The following is a 14,938-nucleotide window of genomic DNA, read 5'->3' as shown; positions in this document are numbered from 1 at the left end:
AAAGTTACATCTGCAATACTTACAAATACATACAAAAACAGTAAGTATTCTCCAGGCTATGATAGGACCTTTACAAGACACACCAAACACTGCTGTTGCGGATTTTTTCCAATTAACGACCCAGCGTGATGTCTGAACATCTGAAACGGGCTCCTCCGGCGCCTACCCCGGGAGTCACTTTTAATCCAAGCACCACTCCAGCGAGAACCACACAAATAGGAAGCTACCAGCTCCATTTCTCCAGGAGTTCCGCTAGTGTGGGGATGCTTACTGGCTGGAATATCAAGAGCTTTTTCTAAACGTCTCTATCCCCGTTTCGACAGAACCGAAAGGAGGCAGATGACGTGTGGAAAGGCCTGGTCCACAGTCACAAGGCCGCGCACGCGGAAACTCATCCTCACATCCACCCTCTGCATGACCCAACACCGACCCGGGGCGCCTGGGAGACTCAGGGTGCCCGAACTTCGGTCATATTTCAAACGTTCCTGGGGCGAGCCCTGCATCACAGATAGCGCCTCGGGCTTGGCCCGGGCCGAGGGCGCAGAACTCGGCCTGGCCCTTCTGCGGCCCGGAGCCCAGGGCCGCTCCGCCTGCAGGCCCGCGGCAGGCAGGGCCTCGGAAGCCGACCTCGCCCGAGCCCCTCGCCGGGTCTGGCCAGGCGCCGTGAGGAGCCCAGGCCGCAAGCCCCGAGCTCGAGTTCAGGTCCCCCGGCGCACCCTTGCCTTCTGAAGGCGACTCGTCCGAGGCCGCGGCGGCAGTCACCGCGGCGGTGGTGGTGGTGGCCGTCGTCGCCGCCGACGGGGCGGGCTGGCTGGGGACCGCCGCGGTGGAGTCCGGCTCGGTGTCGGGTTCCGGCTCCGGGTCCCGGCCCGGCGTGCTGCCCCGAGGACCCGGCGGAGAGAGCTGCAGGATGGGCCTACGGCCGGGTACCGCCCGGGACTTCTTCCCCATCGCGACCCCAAGCGCGAGCAGCGAGCGTCGGGAGGCCGAGAGGGGCGGGCGCTGGGCGCTGGGCGCTGGGCGCTGCGACGCGTAATCAATATTCATGCACCGCGACGCCGCCTCCAGCCCGGATCCGCTTTCAACCGGCGGAGCGCGCGCTTGCGCAAGCGCCCCGGGCCCTTCGGCTCTCCTGGCTCCTCCTCACCAGGAGAAAGGGCGGGGCTTTCCAACCGCGCTAGGCGATTGGCTGTTCTGACCCAGAGAAGGGACCGGTGGCCAATGGAAAAGGAAAAAGGGTGAGAGTCCAGCCAATAGTGCGGTAGGGCCTGAATTAGAACGACTTCCCCACTTCCGTCGGGTGCCACCCGTGCGCTTCCCCCAAGCCTTGTCTCTATCCGCTTGTCCTCCATCTTGTGGCTGTTCTCGGCCGAGTGTTCCATGTTGTCTGTCTTCTGGAAAGCTGTGCTGCTGGGCCGAGCGCGCTCACGCCTGTAATCTCAACACTTTGGGAGGCCGAGGCGGGTGGATCACGAGGTCAGGAGTTCAAGACCAGCTTGTCCAAGATGGTGAAACCCCGTCTCTACTAAAAATACAAAAAAAGTAGTCGGGCTCTGTGGCAGGCGCCTGTAATCCTAGCTAGTCGGGAGACTGAGGCAGGCGAATCGCGTGAACCGGGCGGCAGAGGTCACAGTGAGCCGAGATCGCGCCACTGCACCCCACCCCGGGCCACAGAGTGAGACTGTCGCAAAAAAAGAGAAAAAAGAAAGCTGTGCTGTTTTCCGAGCCCTTCCCCACGTTTCGCCCTGATTATTGTGGCTTACGCTGGGTATAGCATTGAACATTAAATGGGACAGTGGGTCTTTTACGCTTTTGTAATTTCCTACAGCACACAAATAGATGTCTCATTTTCTCGCTTATTAGCTGGGAAAGATCACGAGATATTCCACTACCTACAAGGAAAAAGCCTAAAATTGTTGGGATGGGATACAGGAACCTTACCAGTTTTGTACCACTATGGTCAACATGCTTGAATGTACGTACCCTTGCTTTAACACTGCCCCCTCTCCCGTCTCCTCTACCTCTGGAGCCCGCCACTTGGAGCACCACCTCCCTCACTTTTCCTTTGCACTGGCTGGAATAATTACTGCATCACATGATGAAAGTCTTTTATTCTTTCATCAGGGCGCAATGCAGACGCAGTGCAGGGGTGACCTCTCCTGCCCAGCCTCTCCCTGGCACTTGACATCCTGTTGACATGTCTCCCCTCTAAACTAAGGAATGCGAGTGGTATTTATTGTTATGTCCGCAGCAGCTCAGTTCCCACTAAAAATATGTAATACTTACTGAGCTCTATGTGTCAGTCACCAAGCACTTTACGCGTAGAATTGCATTGGATTCTCTTTTAAAATGATTATTTCTAATTTTATTTTTAAAAGTGTCTTGCTCTGTCATCCAGGTTGGAGTAACGTGGCATGATTATAGCCCACTGCAGCCTCAAACTCCTGGTCTAAAGCCATTTTTTTTTTGTTTTTTTTGAGACGGTGTCTCGCTCTGTTGCCCAGGCTGGAGTGCAATGGCGCGATCTCGACTCACTGCAGCCTCTGCCCTCCGGGACCAAGCGACTCTCCTGCCTCAGCCTCCCCAGCAGTTGAGATAACAGGCGCCCACCACCACGCCTGGTAATTTTTGTATTTTTAGTTTGAGACAGGGTTTTGCCATGTTGGTCAGGCTAGTCTTGAACTCCTGACCTCAGGTGATCCACCCACCTCGGCCTCCCAAAGTGCTGGGATTACAGGCGTGAGCCACCATGCCCGGCCTAATTTTTTAATTTTAATTTTAATTTTAATTTATTTATTTTTGAGAGAGTTTTGCTCTGTCGCCAGGCTGGAGTGCGGTGGCACGATCTTGGCTCACTGCAATCTCTGCCTCCCAGGTTCAAGTGATTCCCCTGCCTCAGCCTCCTGAGTAGCTGGGACTACAGGCACGCACCACCTTGCCTGGCTAATTTTTTGTATCTTAGTAGAGACGAGGTTTCACCATATTGGCCAGGCTGGTCTAGATCTCCTGACCTCATGATCTGTCTGCCTCGGCCTCCCAAAGTGCTGACATTACAGATTTTTATTTTGTATACAGAGTCGCCCAGGTTGGAGGGCAGTGGCACGATCTTGGCTTAAGGGAGGAGACCACCCCTCATATTGTCTTATGCCCAATTTCTGCCTCCAAAGAAAGAAAAAGTAAAAACTAAAAGGCAGAAATGAAATCCACAGGCAGACAGCCTGGCACCACACCCTGGGCCTAGTAGTTAAAGATTGACCCCTGACCTAATCGGTTATGTTATCTATAGATTACAGACATCGTATAGAAAAGCACTGCGAAAATCCCTATCCTGTTTTGTTCCGATCTAATTACCAGTGCATGCAGCCCCCAGTCACGTAACTCCTGCTTGCTCAGTCGGTCATGAACCCTCTCATGCGCACCACCTTAGAGTTGTCAGCCCTTAAAAGGGACAGGAATTGCTCACTCGGGGAGCTGGGCTCTTGAGACAGGAGTCTTGCTGATGCCCCCGGCTGAATAAACCCCTTCCTTTTTTAACTTGGTGTCTGAGGAGTTTTGTGTGCGGCTCCTCCTGCTACAGGCTCACTGCAACCTCCACCTCCTGGGTTCAAGCGATTCTTCCACCTCAGCCTCCCGAGTAGCTGGGACTACAGGTGCATGCTATCACCCCCACTAATTTTTGTATTTTTAGTAGAGACGAGGTTTCACCATGTTGGCCGGGCTGGTCTTGAACTCCTGACCTCAAGTGATCTGCCTGCCTCAGCCTCCCAAAGTGCTGGGATTACAGGTGTGAGCCACAGTGCCTGGCCTAATCTTTTTTTTTTTAGAGGGAGTTTTGTTCTTGTCACCCAGGCTGGAGTGCAATGGCACGGTCTCAGCTCACTGCAACTTAACGCCTCCCGGGTTCAAGCGATTCTCCTCCCTCAGCCTCCCCAGTAGCTGGAATTACAGGCACCCGCCACCACCCCCTACTAATTTTTTGCATTTTTAGTAGACGGGGTTTCACCGTGTTGGCCAGGATGGTCTCAAACTCCTGACCTCAGGTGATCCACCTGCCTCGGCTTCCAAGAGTGCTACGATTACAGGCGTGAGCCACCGTGCCTGGCCCGAAGAATTTGCTGGGTTTTTTTTTGTTTTTTGTTTTTTTGTTTTGAGACGGAGTCTCGCTCTGTCACCCAGGCTAGAGTGCAGTGGCGCGATCTCGGCTCACTGCAAGCTCTGCCTCCCGGGTTCACGCCATTCTCCTGCCTCAGTCTCCCGAGTAGCTGGGACTACAGGTGCCCACCACCACACCCCGCTAATTTTTTTGTATTTTTAGTAGAGACGGGGTTTCACTGTGTTAGCCAGGATGGTCTCGATCTCCTGATCTCGTGATCCACCTGCCTTGGCCTCCCAAAGTGCTGCGATTACAGGCCTGAGCCACTGCGCTCGGCCAAGAATTTGCTGTTTTAAAGCTGTTAGGAGGCCTGGCGCGGTGGCTCACACCTGTAATGCCAGTACTTTGGGAGGCCGAGGTGGGTGGATCACAAGGTCAGGAGACGGAGACCACCCTGGCTAACACAGTGAAACCCCGTCTCTACTAAAAAAAAAATACAAAAAATTAGCCGGGTGCGGTGGCGGGCGCCTGTAGTCCCAGCTACTGGGGAGGCTGAGGCAGGAGAATGGCGTGAACCTGGGAGGCAGAGTTTGCAATGAACCAAGATCACGCCACTGCACTCCAGCCTGGGCAATAGAGTGAGACTCTGTCTCAAAAAAAAAAAAAAAAGCTTTTAGCAATTTTCTAATTTATTTAATGAGGAAAGACACAGTAAAATAAGGAGTTTTTTATAGGAACTTTGAGCCAACATCTGGATTGAAAACTTTTCTTGAGTACCTTCCAGATATGAAGGCTTAGACAAATTTCTTTTTTTTTTTTTGAGACGGAGTCTCGCTCTGTCGCCCAGCCTGGAGTGCAGTGGCGCAATCTCGGCTTACTGCAAGCTCCGCCTCCCGGGTTCACGCCATTCTCCTGCCTCAGCCTCTCCAAGTAGCTGGGACTACAGGCGCCCGCCACCACGCCCGGCTAATTTTTTGTATTTTTAGTAGAGACGGGGTTTCACCGTGGTCTCGATCTCCTGACCTCGTGATCCGCCCGCCTCGGCCTCCCAAAGTGCTGGGATTACAAGCGTGAGCCACCGCGCCCGGCTCGACAAATTTCTTAACATGCCTAAACTTGTTTCTGCAACCACAAAATACATTAGTGCCAGTATCCATAGATCCATAGGGTTGTTGTGAAATTTGAATTGTATCATAGTTTTTTTTGTTTTTTGAGACAGAGTCTTGCTCTGTTGCCAGGCTGGAGTGCAGTGGCGTGATGTCAGCTCACTGCAACCTCCACCTCCCAGGTTCAAGTGATTCTCCTGCCTTAGCCTCCTGAGTAGCTGGGACTGCAGGTGCGTGCCACCACGTCCGGCTAATTTTTGTATGTTTAGTAGAGATGGAGTTTCACCATGTTGGCCAGGTTGGTCTGAAACTCCTGACCTCAGGTGATCCACCCGCCTTGGCCTCCCAAAGTGCTGGGATTACAGGCGTAAGCCACCACGCCCAGCCTGTATCATAGTTTTAAGACCTTTGCATTGCACCTGGAAGAAAATAAACACTAGTACCTGTGGAGTTCCTAATAAGGGAAAAGGAGTCAGGCTGGCAGGAGTAGGGGAGAACAAAAGGAAAAAGTAGATAAGCTCTAAGTCTGCCTTTCTTCATGATCCAGGATATACAGTCCTCCTGTGCAAGTAACTCACAGTCTTCCTATGCCCAATTTATCACCAGAACCTTGGCTGATAGAACAAGGCAAGTTAGCTCACTGCAACCTTGGCATCATCAATACTGCGTGCAGCCCTCTCCAGCGTGAGCACCATTCTGTAAAATCCCCATTGTAGTCAGCTCCTCTCTTAGTGCCTACCTGTTGCATCCTTGCGATGTATGTTTATACTATCTGCCCTTGTTTACCTATGACTGTCTTGGTAAGTTCCTTTACCGCCTGCAACACTGGCCCCAATTAGTTGTACCTGAGAGCAGCTATTACTATGAATGATCCTTTTTTCTATACAAAAGTGCAGGTAATATTATACAACTGGCTGGAACTAAGTTGAGATTATGAGCTAAACCTAAATGTATAGAAATGTGAAAGGCTGTTTTCTTTGGGGGAAGCATACATTTCTGGAGGTGATGGTTGTTTATGCTTATACCAAGGGTTCTCAACCATCTGGAGGGCATTAAAGCGATATAAAAATCGGAATCAGTTGGAGTGGGGTGGGAGTGCATGACCTATTTCAATGTGCTTTATTTTAATGTAATTATTTATTTTTGAAACAGGGTCTTGCTGTGTTGCCCAGGCTGGAGTACAATGGCGTGATCATGGCTCACTGCAGCCTTTTCCTCTTGAGGCTTAAGGGATCATCCCACCTCAGCCTCCCAAGTCGCTGAGACTACAGGTGCGTGCCACCAATCCCAGCTAATTTTTAAATTTTTGGTAGAGATAGGGTTTTGCCATGTTGTCTGTGCTGGTCTGGAACTTCTGGGTTCAAGCCGTCTGCCCATCTCGGTCTCCCAAAGCATTGGGATCACAAGCATGAGCCATTGCACTTTGCCAGCTGATGTATGTATTTATTTTGAGATGGGGTTTCCTTCTTGTCGCCCAGGCTGGAGTGCAATGGTGCGATCTCAGCTCACTGCAACCTCTGCCTCCTGGGTTCAAGCGATTCTCCTGCCTCAGCCTCCCAAGTAGCTGGGATTACAGGTGTGTGCCATCACGCCTGGCTAATTTTTGTATTTTTAGTAGAGATGGGGTTTCACCATGTTGGCCATGGCTGGTCTCAAACTCCTGAACCTCAGGTGATCCACCTGCCTAGGCCTCCCCAAAGTGCTGCGATTACAGCCACGAGCTACCGTGCCCGGCTGCCAGTTTATTTTTAAGTAAAGATAGGGTCTTGTCTTGTTTCCCAGGATAGACTCAAACTCTTGGCCTCAAGCCATCCACCTTAGCCTCCCAAAGTGCTGGGATTATAGTTGTGATGAACTGCAACCAGCTTGCTTTTTTAAAAAGCTCCTTAGATTATTCTAATGCTTAGCCAGAGTTGATAACCATTGGCTTTTTTCCCTAGCTTTATTGAGGCATAATTGATAAAAATTGTATATATTTAAGGTATATAATGTGATGATTTAATGTACATATACATAGTGAAATGATTATCACAATCAGTCATTAAATAAAATTTATAGGAGGTTGGACGGGCACGGTGGCTCATGCCTGTAATCCCAGCACTTTGGGACGCCGAGGTGGGCAGATCACAAGGTCAAGAGATCGAGACCATCCTGGCCAACATGGTGAAGCCCTGTCTCTACTAAAAATACAAAAATTAGTTGGGTGTGGTGGCATGTGCCTGTAGTCCCAGCTACTCTCCGGAGGCTGACGCAGGAGAATCACTTGAACCCAGGAGGCAGAGGTTGCAGTGAGCCGAGATGGTGCCATTGCACTCCAGCCTGGTAACAGAGCAAGACTCCGTCTTAAAAAAAAAAAAGAAAGAAAGAAATTTATAGGAGGCAAGGCTGGGTGCGGTGGCTCATGCCTGTAATCCCAGCACTTTGGGAAGCTGAGGCAGGTGGATCACCTGAGGGCCAGAGTTCAAGACCAGCGTGACCAACATGGTGAAACCCCATCTCTACTAAAAATACAAAAAGTAGCCGGGCGTGTTGGCATGTGGCTGTAATCTCAGGTACTCAGGAAGCTGAGGCAGGAGACTCGCTTGAACCTGGGGGGTGGAGATTGCAGTGAACTGAGATCGTGCCATTGCACTCCAGCCTAGGTGACAAGAGCAAAACTCTGTCTCAAAAAAAAAAAAAAAATAGTATAGGAGTCCGTTATTTTGGACTGAGCTCCTGTACTAGGCCCCAACAGGCCATACCCAAATGGAGTTACTCATGCTAGAGCTCATATCATTAAATTAAAGAAGTTGTTTGGCTGGACATGATGGCTCATGCCTGTAATCCCAGCACTTTGGGAGGCTGAAGTGGGAGGATCACTTGAGTCCAGGATTTCAAGACCAGCCTGGGCAACATAGCAAGACCCCATCTCTATTAAAAAAAAGAAATGAAGTTGTTTATGTCACCATCTGGGAAATCAGGAGACAGAGATAATAGCCAAGTCCTCAAACAGGCCAGCTTTAGTCAGCATGATAAGGAAATCCCCTCTGTCTTAACCTTTACAAGGAAAGTAACTTTGAAACCATCTCCAGCCTGGGTAACATGGCAAAACTCCATCTCTACAAAAAATAATAAAATGAGAGATTCTCCTGTCTCCAGGTGAGTGCCTGGATCATGGAAGCCTCACTGCAACTCCTCCGGTTCAGCATTCCCTGCCTCAGCCTCCGATAGTGGAATACAGGCCTGCCACCAGTTTAGTAGAGACGGGGTTTCACCATGTTAGCCAGGAAGGTCTCCATCTCCTGACCTCGTGATCCACCTGCCTTGTCCTCCCAAAGTGCTGGGATTACAGGTGTGAGCCACCGCGCCCGGCCAAAATATAAAAATTTGCCTGTAGTCCCAGCTACTCTGAAGGCTGAGGCAGGAGAATCAACTGAGCCCTGGAGGTCCAGGCTGTAGTGAGCCGTGATTGTGCCACTGCAGTCCATCTGGGGTGTGAGAACAAGACCCTGTCTAAATTAAAAAAGGAAGCCACCAAGCTGTGTTTTGTTGTTTCCTGCTTTCCTTAGGCTGTTTCTGTCCTCTGTTTAGCTTGTTGGAACACTCATTCTATTTTATGGAAGGAAGTGTTGCCCAATTCACACAAGTGATAAATAAAAGCTAATTAAGATCTTTAGGGCCGGGCGCGGTGGCTCACGCTTCTAATCCCAGCACTTTGGGAGGCCGAGGCGGGCGGATCACGAGGTCAGGAGATCGAGACCACGGTGAAACCCCGTCTCTATTAAAAATACAAAAAATTAGCCGGGCGTGGTGGCGGGCGCCTGTAGTCCCAGCTACTCGGAGAGGCTGAGGCAGGAGAATGGCGTGAACCCGGGAGGCGGAGCTTGCAGTGAGCCGAGATTGTGCCACTGCACTCCAGCCTGGGCGACAGAGCAAGACTCCGTCTCAAAAAAAAAAAAAAAAAAAAGATCTTTAGGCTGGGCACAGTGGCTCATGCCTATAGTCCCAGCACTTTGGGAGGCTGAGGTGGGTGGATCATGAGGTCAAGAGTTCGAGACCAGCTTGGTCAACATGGCGAAACCCCATCTCTACTAAGAATACAAAAATTAGCCGAGCATGGTGGTGTGCACCTGTAGTCCCAGCTACCTGGGAGGCTGAGGCAGGAGAATTGCTTAAACCCGGGAGGCGGAGGTTGCAGTGAGCCGAGATTGTGCCACTCCCATCCAGCCTGGGTGACAGAGCGAGACTCCATCTAGAAAAAAAAATCTTTAAACTAAATCTGTTGCAATTTGTCTTTTGACAAAGTCAATTAACATATCCAGCACCTCATATAGTTACCTGTTTGTGTATGGTGAGAAGCCTTAAAATATATTATCTTAGCAAATTTCAAGCGTACAATACAGTATGATTAACTGTAGTAACCATACTTATGTGAGTGCAGGTCTGGTGGCTCGCCACTTGGAGAGCCCCGAAACAAGGGCAAGGTATGGTGGAAATTTACCAAAACTAGCAATAGGAAAGTGGCTAGATTCACATCCAAAGCAACCACTTCAAATTTCTGGGGAGAATGCAAGGGTTTAAAAAGGGAAACGATATTGGTGGCATGCAGGAGCTGTGCTGAGTACAAGGTCCATGTGTCTTGTTGTGGCTATCTTGGGTCTGTCACCTGGAGTGCAGGCACTGGTGTCATCTCAACAATGGCCGGGTGGTATTGTAGACTAACTACCTCGAGGTAATCTCTGGATTTTTGCAGCTGGGTCTCCATGCTTGGTCTGTCTCGAGATTAGCCCCTGGGTAAGCACATAATTAGATACAAGCATGCAGTTAAATAAATGTGCATGGTATAATGGAGTGTATGGTGAGAAAGGGAGGAATATGATATTTCAAAGAAAGTACATTTCAAGGCAAGTATTTTAAGACTAAGGAGAAGAAAAAAAGATTTCTGCAGTAAGCTTCAAGGTTACATATTGAAACTAGGGAAATAAGAGAAAAAATGGTATAAAATGCATTTTCAGGCTAGACTGGTCATGCAACTCTTTGCAAAAATCATAACTCAGAAAATTATGACAGTGAAAGGTGTCAGACCTAACTGACCCTATCGTGCTTCTAACCTCTAAACTCTCCTTGTTCATTCATTCCTAGGCATAGGCCAAACTACCTTTGAGAAGGAATTTAGTGTATAGTTTATGTAACGGTCCTTCCCAAAAAGCTAAACTGTTAAAACAAATGAAAGGCCACCAGCCACAAAGTCAAGATGAGAGGGGCTGGATTTCTAAATATTACCAGCCATTATTCTGGAGGCCATAAGATTTGCAACTTTCCTAATTATTCTTGAAGGTAACATCACTATTGTGAACCTAAGATGGGCCTTTTGAGATGTCTTTTCAGGTTTTTCATTTCTCACAACCAGATGGCCCCACCTGGACCTGCCAACCAGTTCTGTGCCCCCACCCAGGAATTGACTCAGGAGAAGAGAACAGCTTCGACTCCCTGTGAGTTCATCCCCAAGCCAACCAATCAGCGCTCCTGATTTACTGGCCCCCTACCCACCAAATTATCCTTAAAAACTCTGATCCCTGAGTTTTAGGGGAAACTGATTTGAGTAATAATAAAACTCGTCTCCCGCACAGCTGACTCTGCGTGAATTACTCTTTTTTTTTTTTTTTTGAGACAGAATTTCACTCTTGTTGCCCATGCTGGAGTGCAATGGCGTGATCTCGGCTCACTGCAACCTCTGCCTCCCAGGTTCAAGCGATTCTTCTGCCTCAGCCTCCTAAGTAGCTGGGATTACAGGTACACGCCACCACACCTGGCTAATTTTTGCATTTTTTTTTTTTAGTAAAGATGGGATTTCACCATGTTGGTCAAGCTAGTCTCAAACTCCTGACCTCGTGATCTGCCCGCCTTGGCCTCCCAAAGTGCTGGGACTACAGGTGTGAGTCACTGTGCCCAGCCATGAATTACTTTCTCTGTTGCAATTCCCCTATAATCCCAGCACTTTGGGAGACTGAGGTGGGCAGTTCAAGACCAGCCTGCCCAACATGGAAAAACCTTGTCTCTACTAAAAATACAAAATTAGCCCGGCGTGGTGGTGCATGCCTGTAATCCCAGCTCCTCGGGAGGCTGAGGCAGAGAATCACTTGAACCCGGGAGGCGGAAGGTGCGGTGAGTGGAGATCACACCACTGCACTCCAGCAGGGGTAACAAGAGTGAAACTCCGTCTGAAAAAAAAAAAAAAAGCAGACTCAAAGCTGTGAGAAAAGTGAAGTGGAAGGATGGGGGCATGCTCTGTTCTGGTTGGGATTCAAAATGAGGAGGGTAGAAGACAATGGACAGAAGAGTTGGGCTGGGTTGAGCATGGGTTCTAGGCCTTGAACCTAAACAACAAGCACAGGAAAAGCTGGTCAGCATCTGTGAACTGCCACCATGGAAACCACTGCATTGATCAGCAACACAAATGGGGGGAGTGGGGGTTTCTGGAATAGGGCTAGTGTCTCACTACTTCTTGCCCTCCAGAGATGGCTACAATAGGGTTTGCTCTCATTGTCGCCCAGGCTGGAGTGCAGTGGCATGCTCAAGGCTCACTGCAACCTCTACCTCCCAGACTCAAGCCATCTTTCCACCTCAGCCCCTCTAGTAGCTGGGACTACAGGTATGCACCACTGCGACCAGCTAATCTTTTTTTTTTGAAAGATGTGGTTTTGCCATGTTGGTCTTGAACTCCTGATCTCAAGTGATCCGCCTGCCTCAGCTTCCCAAAGTGCTGAGATGATAGGAGTTAGCCACCACGCCTGGCCCTTGATGTTTTCATACTATGGCTTATGATCCATTAGTCACTCATGAAAACATCAGAGTACACAGTAGGTGAGGATACAAATTTTGTGAAACTTTTCTTTTGGTTATATATGTGTATGTAGGTCAAAATGTCTTTCTTACTGTCATTGAAAGCCACAGGTTTAGAGAGCTGGGAGGACAGGGGCTCTCCCAGTCCCTAATTGCACCAAATGCCTCATATTAATCATAATAGAGCTAAAATGAAAAAAAGAAACACACACCTCAGTATCTACCAACAACAGTACCACAGAGAAACTCACACTGTTAATTAAAGTATATAATGTAAATATGGTATTGAAAGTATAAAAGTTAAAGGCTTATGAAAAACTCAAGAAGGGTCAAAAGGCTATACAAGCAAGTAGTATACAAATTGTTTCCTTAAAAGATAAATTTTAATATACAGAATAAAATCCAAGATGATTTTATTATTTTTCACTTTCCCAAAACTTGTGAGCATGAATGCTTCTGAATCTGACCAATGACGTTTACATTTTGGTCCAATACATTATGAGACTAACTTGTATGATCAAGTCCAGCTTGATTATCATAAATCATAGAAGTTAACAATTTACTCTGAGAATCTGTTGCTAATATAGATGATGAATTTCCAATTTTTTCTTAGCTAAGAATTTACTCAACTTTAGCTCAGAACCAGATTCAAAATATCTTCTTTAATTAGCTGGTCATCATTTTAGGCTTAATCTAGGCAAATTATTTAATACTTGATTGAAGATCATACAAAACCTCCAAAATAAATAAAAGAGTATGCAAAATTATTAGCTTTGTGTACAATACAGAAAATACCTGTCAGTTCTGGACCAAAATAATTGTATTAAAATACAAAAGGTGATAGGGAAGAATTAAAAGATTTGCAGTGACTGCTTTTGGTGGTCAGCTACAACAAGCCAACAACCCTCAGCTATTTTGGAAAGTGAAGGTGGGTCTTAATTTGCAGATAATGAATATCTTCGGTAGTTTAAAAAAATATAAACTCTAAAAAAGCTTGTGAATCATATACAAAAGCAGCTATTTGAGACCGAGGTTGAACACCAGAAATTGTGTTAGCACCACCAGCAAGCACAGGGTCCTCTGACTCTTCCGCCCTCTTATCTTGTGCAGAATGCAGACTTGAATGCTGTACACATCATTTACAGTTACAAAAATCGGCCTTGAGTACAGGGTTCCTGTAGGGTAGTCTTAAGCCCTAAGAGGCACCAAGCGGTAGGTGACAATCTGGATCACAAGGTCCGACGATATAATAAATCCCGTGTTGCCTTATCAACTTTTTGCTGGTAGTCCTCCAATTTGTCAAGTATTTTCTGAGACAGCTGTAAGAGAAAAGAAGGAAAACATTACATAACAGCTCAACAATGGAAAAATATTGAAGCTATTAATAACTTTGACTTCACCAAGTAGATTCCACCTTATAAAGATGTTAGCCACTCTGCTTCATAAAATCACCATTTGTTATAGGAGTCTCCTCTGTGACTCTACTGATAAAACTAGGCCTCTCTGTTACATACAACATTTCAGTCTCATTTTCTGAATGAATTTTCTAAGTATAGAAATCATACCAGTATTTCTTTTTTCTTTTTTTTTGAGACGGAGTCTCACTCTGTCGCCCAGGCTGGAGTGCAGTGGCGCAATCTCAGCTCACTGCAAACTCTGCCTCCCGAGTTCACGCCATTCTCCTGCCTCAGCCTCCCGAGTAGCTGGGACTACAGGTGCCCGCCACCACGCCCGGCTAATTTTTTTGTATTTTTAGTAGAGACAGGGTTTCACCGTGTTATCCAGGATGGTCTCGATCTCCTGACCTCGTGATCCACCCGCCTTGGCCTCCCAAAGTGCTGCGATTACAGGCGTGAGCCACCGCGCCCGGCCCATACCAGTATTTCTAATAAAAGGATCACTAACTCTTTTCTCAGAACCAGAGATGCTGCATCTGATATAACTAGTTATTAGCTGCCAAGTGAAATACAGAAATAATATTTTAGATAGGCTCAGGAGGCACTCTATCTCACTGGTAAAATAAGCCATCACTATAATGACTCAAGGAAACACTTGTTTTTTATGTTAAGGCAAGCAGAGCGAACGTATGACTCCTGAGAAATGTTGTTGTATATGCCAACTTCCCTCAGGACAGTGATAACTTATTACACTGTATTTCTTTCTTTTTCAGGGTGGGGGAATGGAGTCTCACTCTGCCGTCCAGGCTGGAGTGCAGTGGTGCGATCTCGGCTCACTGGAACCTCCGCCTCCTGGGTTCAAGCGATTCTCCTGCCTCAGCCTCCCAAGTAGCTGGGATTACAGGTGCCCGCCACCATGCCTGGCTAGTTTTTGTATATTTAGTAGAGATGGGGTTTCACCATGTTGGCAAAGCTGGTCTCGAACTCCTGACCTCTCAGGTGATCTGCCCGTCTCAGCCTTCCAAAGTGCTGGGATTACAGGCATGAGCCACTGCGCCCGGCCTATCATGCTGTATTTCAAGTACCTGTTTACCCTGTAGGGTCTGCCCTACCAAACTAAAAGCTTTGAAGGATGGACCGACTGCTTGCATTTGTCTCTGTATAATTAACACGCACACGGTTCCTCATTATGTTTCCTTGACCCTGTTGCTTAAATCCTCTGCCTTATCTATAAAGGGACTGGGCAGTTTGTTAAGGGCCAAAAACAGGCTTTCGTCCTCCCTTTCTAATCCCGGAGAACTGAAGATCAAGCCGTAAGGTGTAACTGCTAGTGCAGGGGCTTACAGAAGACGTCTCAGGAAAGGGCTGACTTACTGCGATGTTGTGGCTGTTGGCACTGTTCTCTCCCAGAGCTTGGAGAAGCTGATCAATAGAGGAGTATGGAAGCCACACCATTGGGGCTGTTGCGGACAGTGGAAACTAAAAGGAAAATGTTTATTTGAAAACAGTCTGCAAAGTGT

General features: G+C 48.0%; 2 protein-coding genes and 1 long non-coding RNA gene across 4 annotated transcripts in view; 1 reads left to right on the top strand and 2 right to left on the bottom strand.

Annotated features, from left to right (window-relative positions):
* Positions 1-1,093, bottom strand: part of FNBP4 (formin binding protein 4) — a 41,940-nt gene extending 40,847 nt beyond the window's left edge. The window contains exon 1 of one of the 2 annotated variants that reach the window (XM_032165930.2): positions 717-1,093. In XM_032165930.2, coding sequence (XP_032021821.1) covers positions 717-1,047 — 331 coding nt within the window. In that variant the 5' untranslated portion in view covers positions 1,048-1,093. The remainder of the gene's footprint in view (positions 1-716) is intronic. The other variant, XM_032165929.2, reaches the window with a different exon arrangement.
* Positions 1,094-1,337: 244 nt separating this feature from the next.
* Positions 1,338-10,798, top strand: LOC131384666 (uncharacterized). The gene is made up of 3 exons (XR_009215762.1): positions 1,338-1,476; positions 6,352-6,470; positions 10,589-10,798. It is a non-coding gene; the product is annotated as an uncharacterized LOC131384666 (long non-coding RNA).
* Positions 10,799-12,274: 1,476 nt separating this feature from the next.
* NUP160 (nucleoporin 160) overlaps positions 12,275-14,938 on the bottom strand; it is a 66,236-nt gene continuing 63,572 nt past the window's right edge. Inside the window, exons 35-36 of the mRNA XM_032165928.2 lie at positions 14,793-14,897; positions 12,275-13,340 (exon numbers count right to left, since the gene is read on the bottom strand). Coding sequence (XP_032021819.1) covers positions 13,251-13,340; positions 14,793-14,897 — 195 coding nt within the window. The 3' untranslated portion in view covers positions 12,275-13,250. The remainder of the gene's footprint in view (positions 13,341-14,792; positions 14,898-14,938) is intronic.

This window comes from Hylobates moloch, unplaced genomic scaffold (assembly GCF_009828535.3).
Source record: "Hylobates moloch isolate HMO894 unplaced genomic scaffold, HMol_V3 SCAFFOLD_11, whole genome shotgun sequence".
NCBI classification, from domain to species: Eukaryota; Metazoa; Chordata; class Mammalia; order Primates; family Hylobatidae; genus Hylobates; species Hylobates moloch.
Note: the sequence above shows the minus strand (reverse complement) of the source record. Positions and strands in the feature narration are given on the sequence as shown.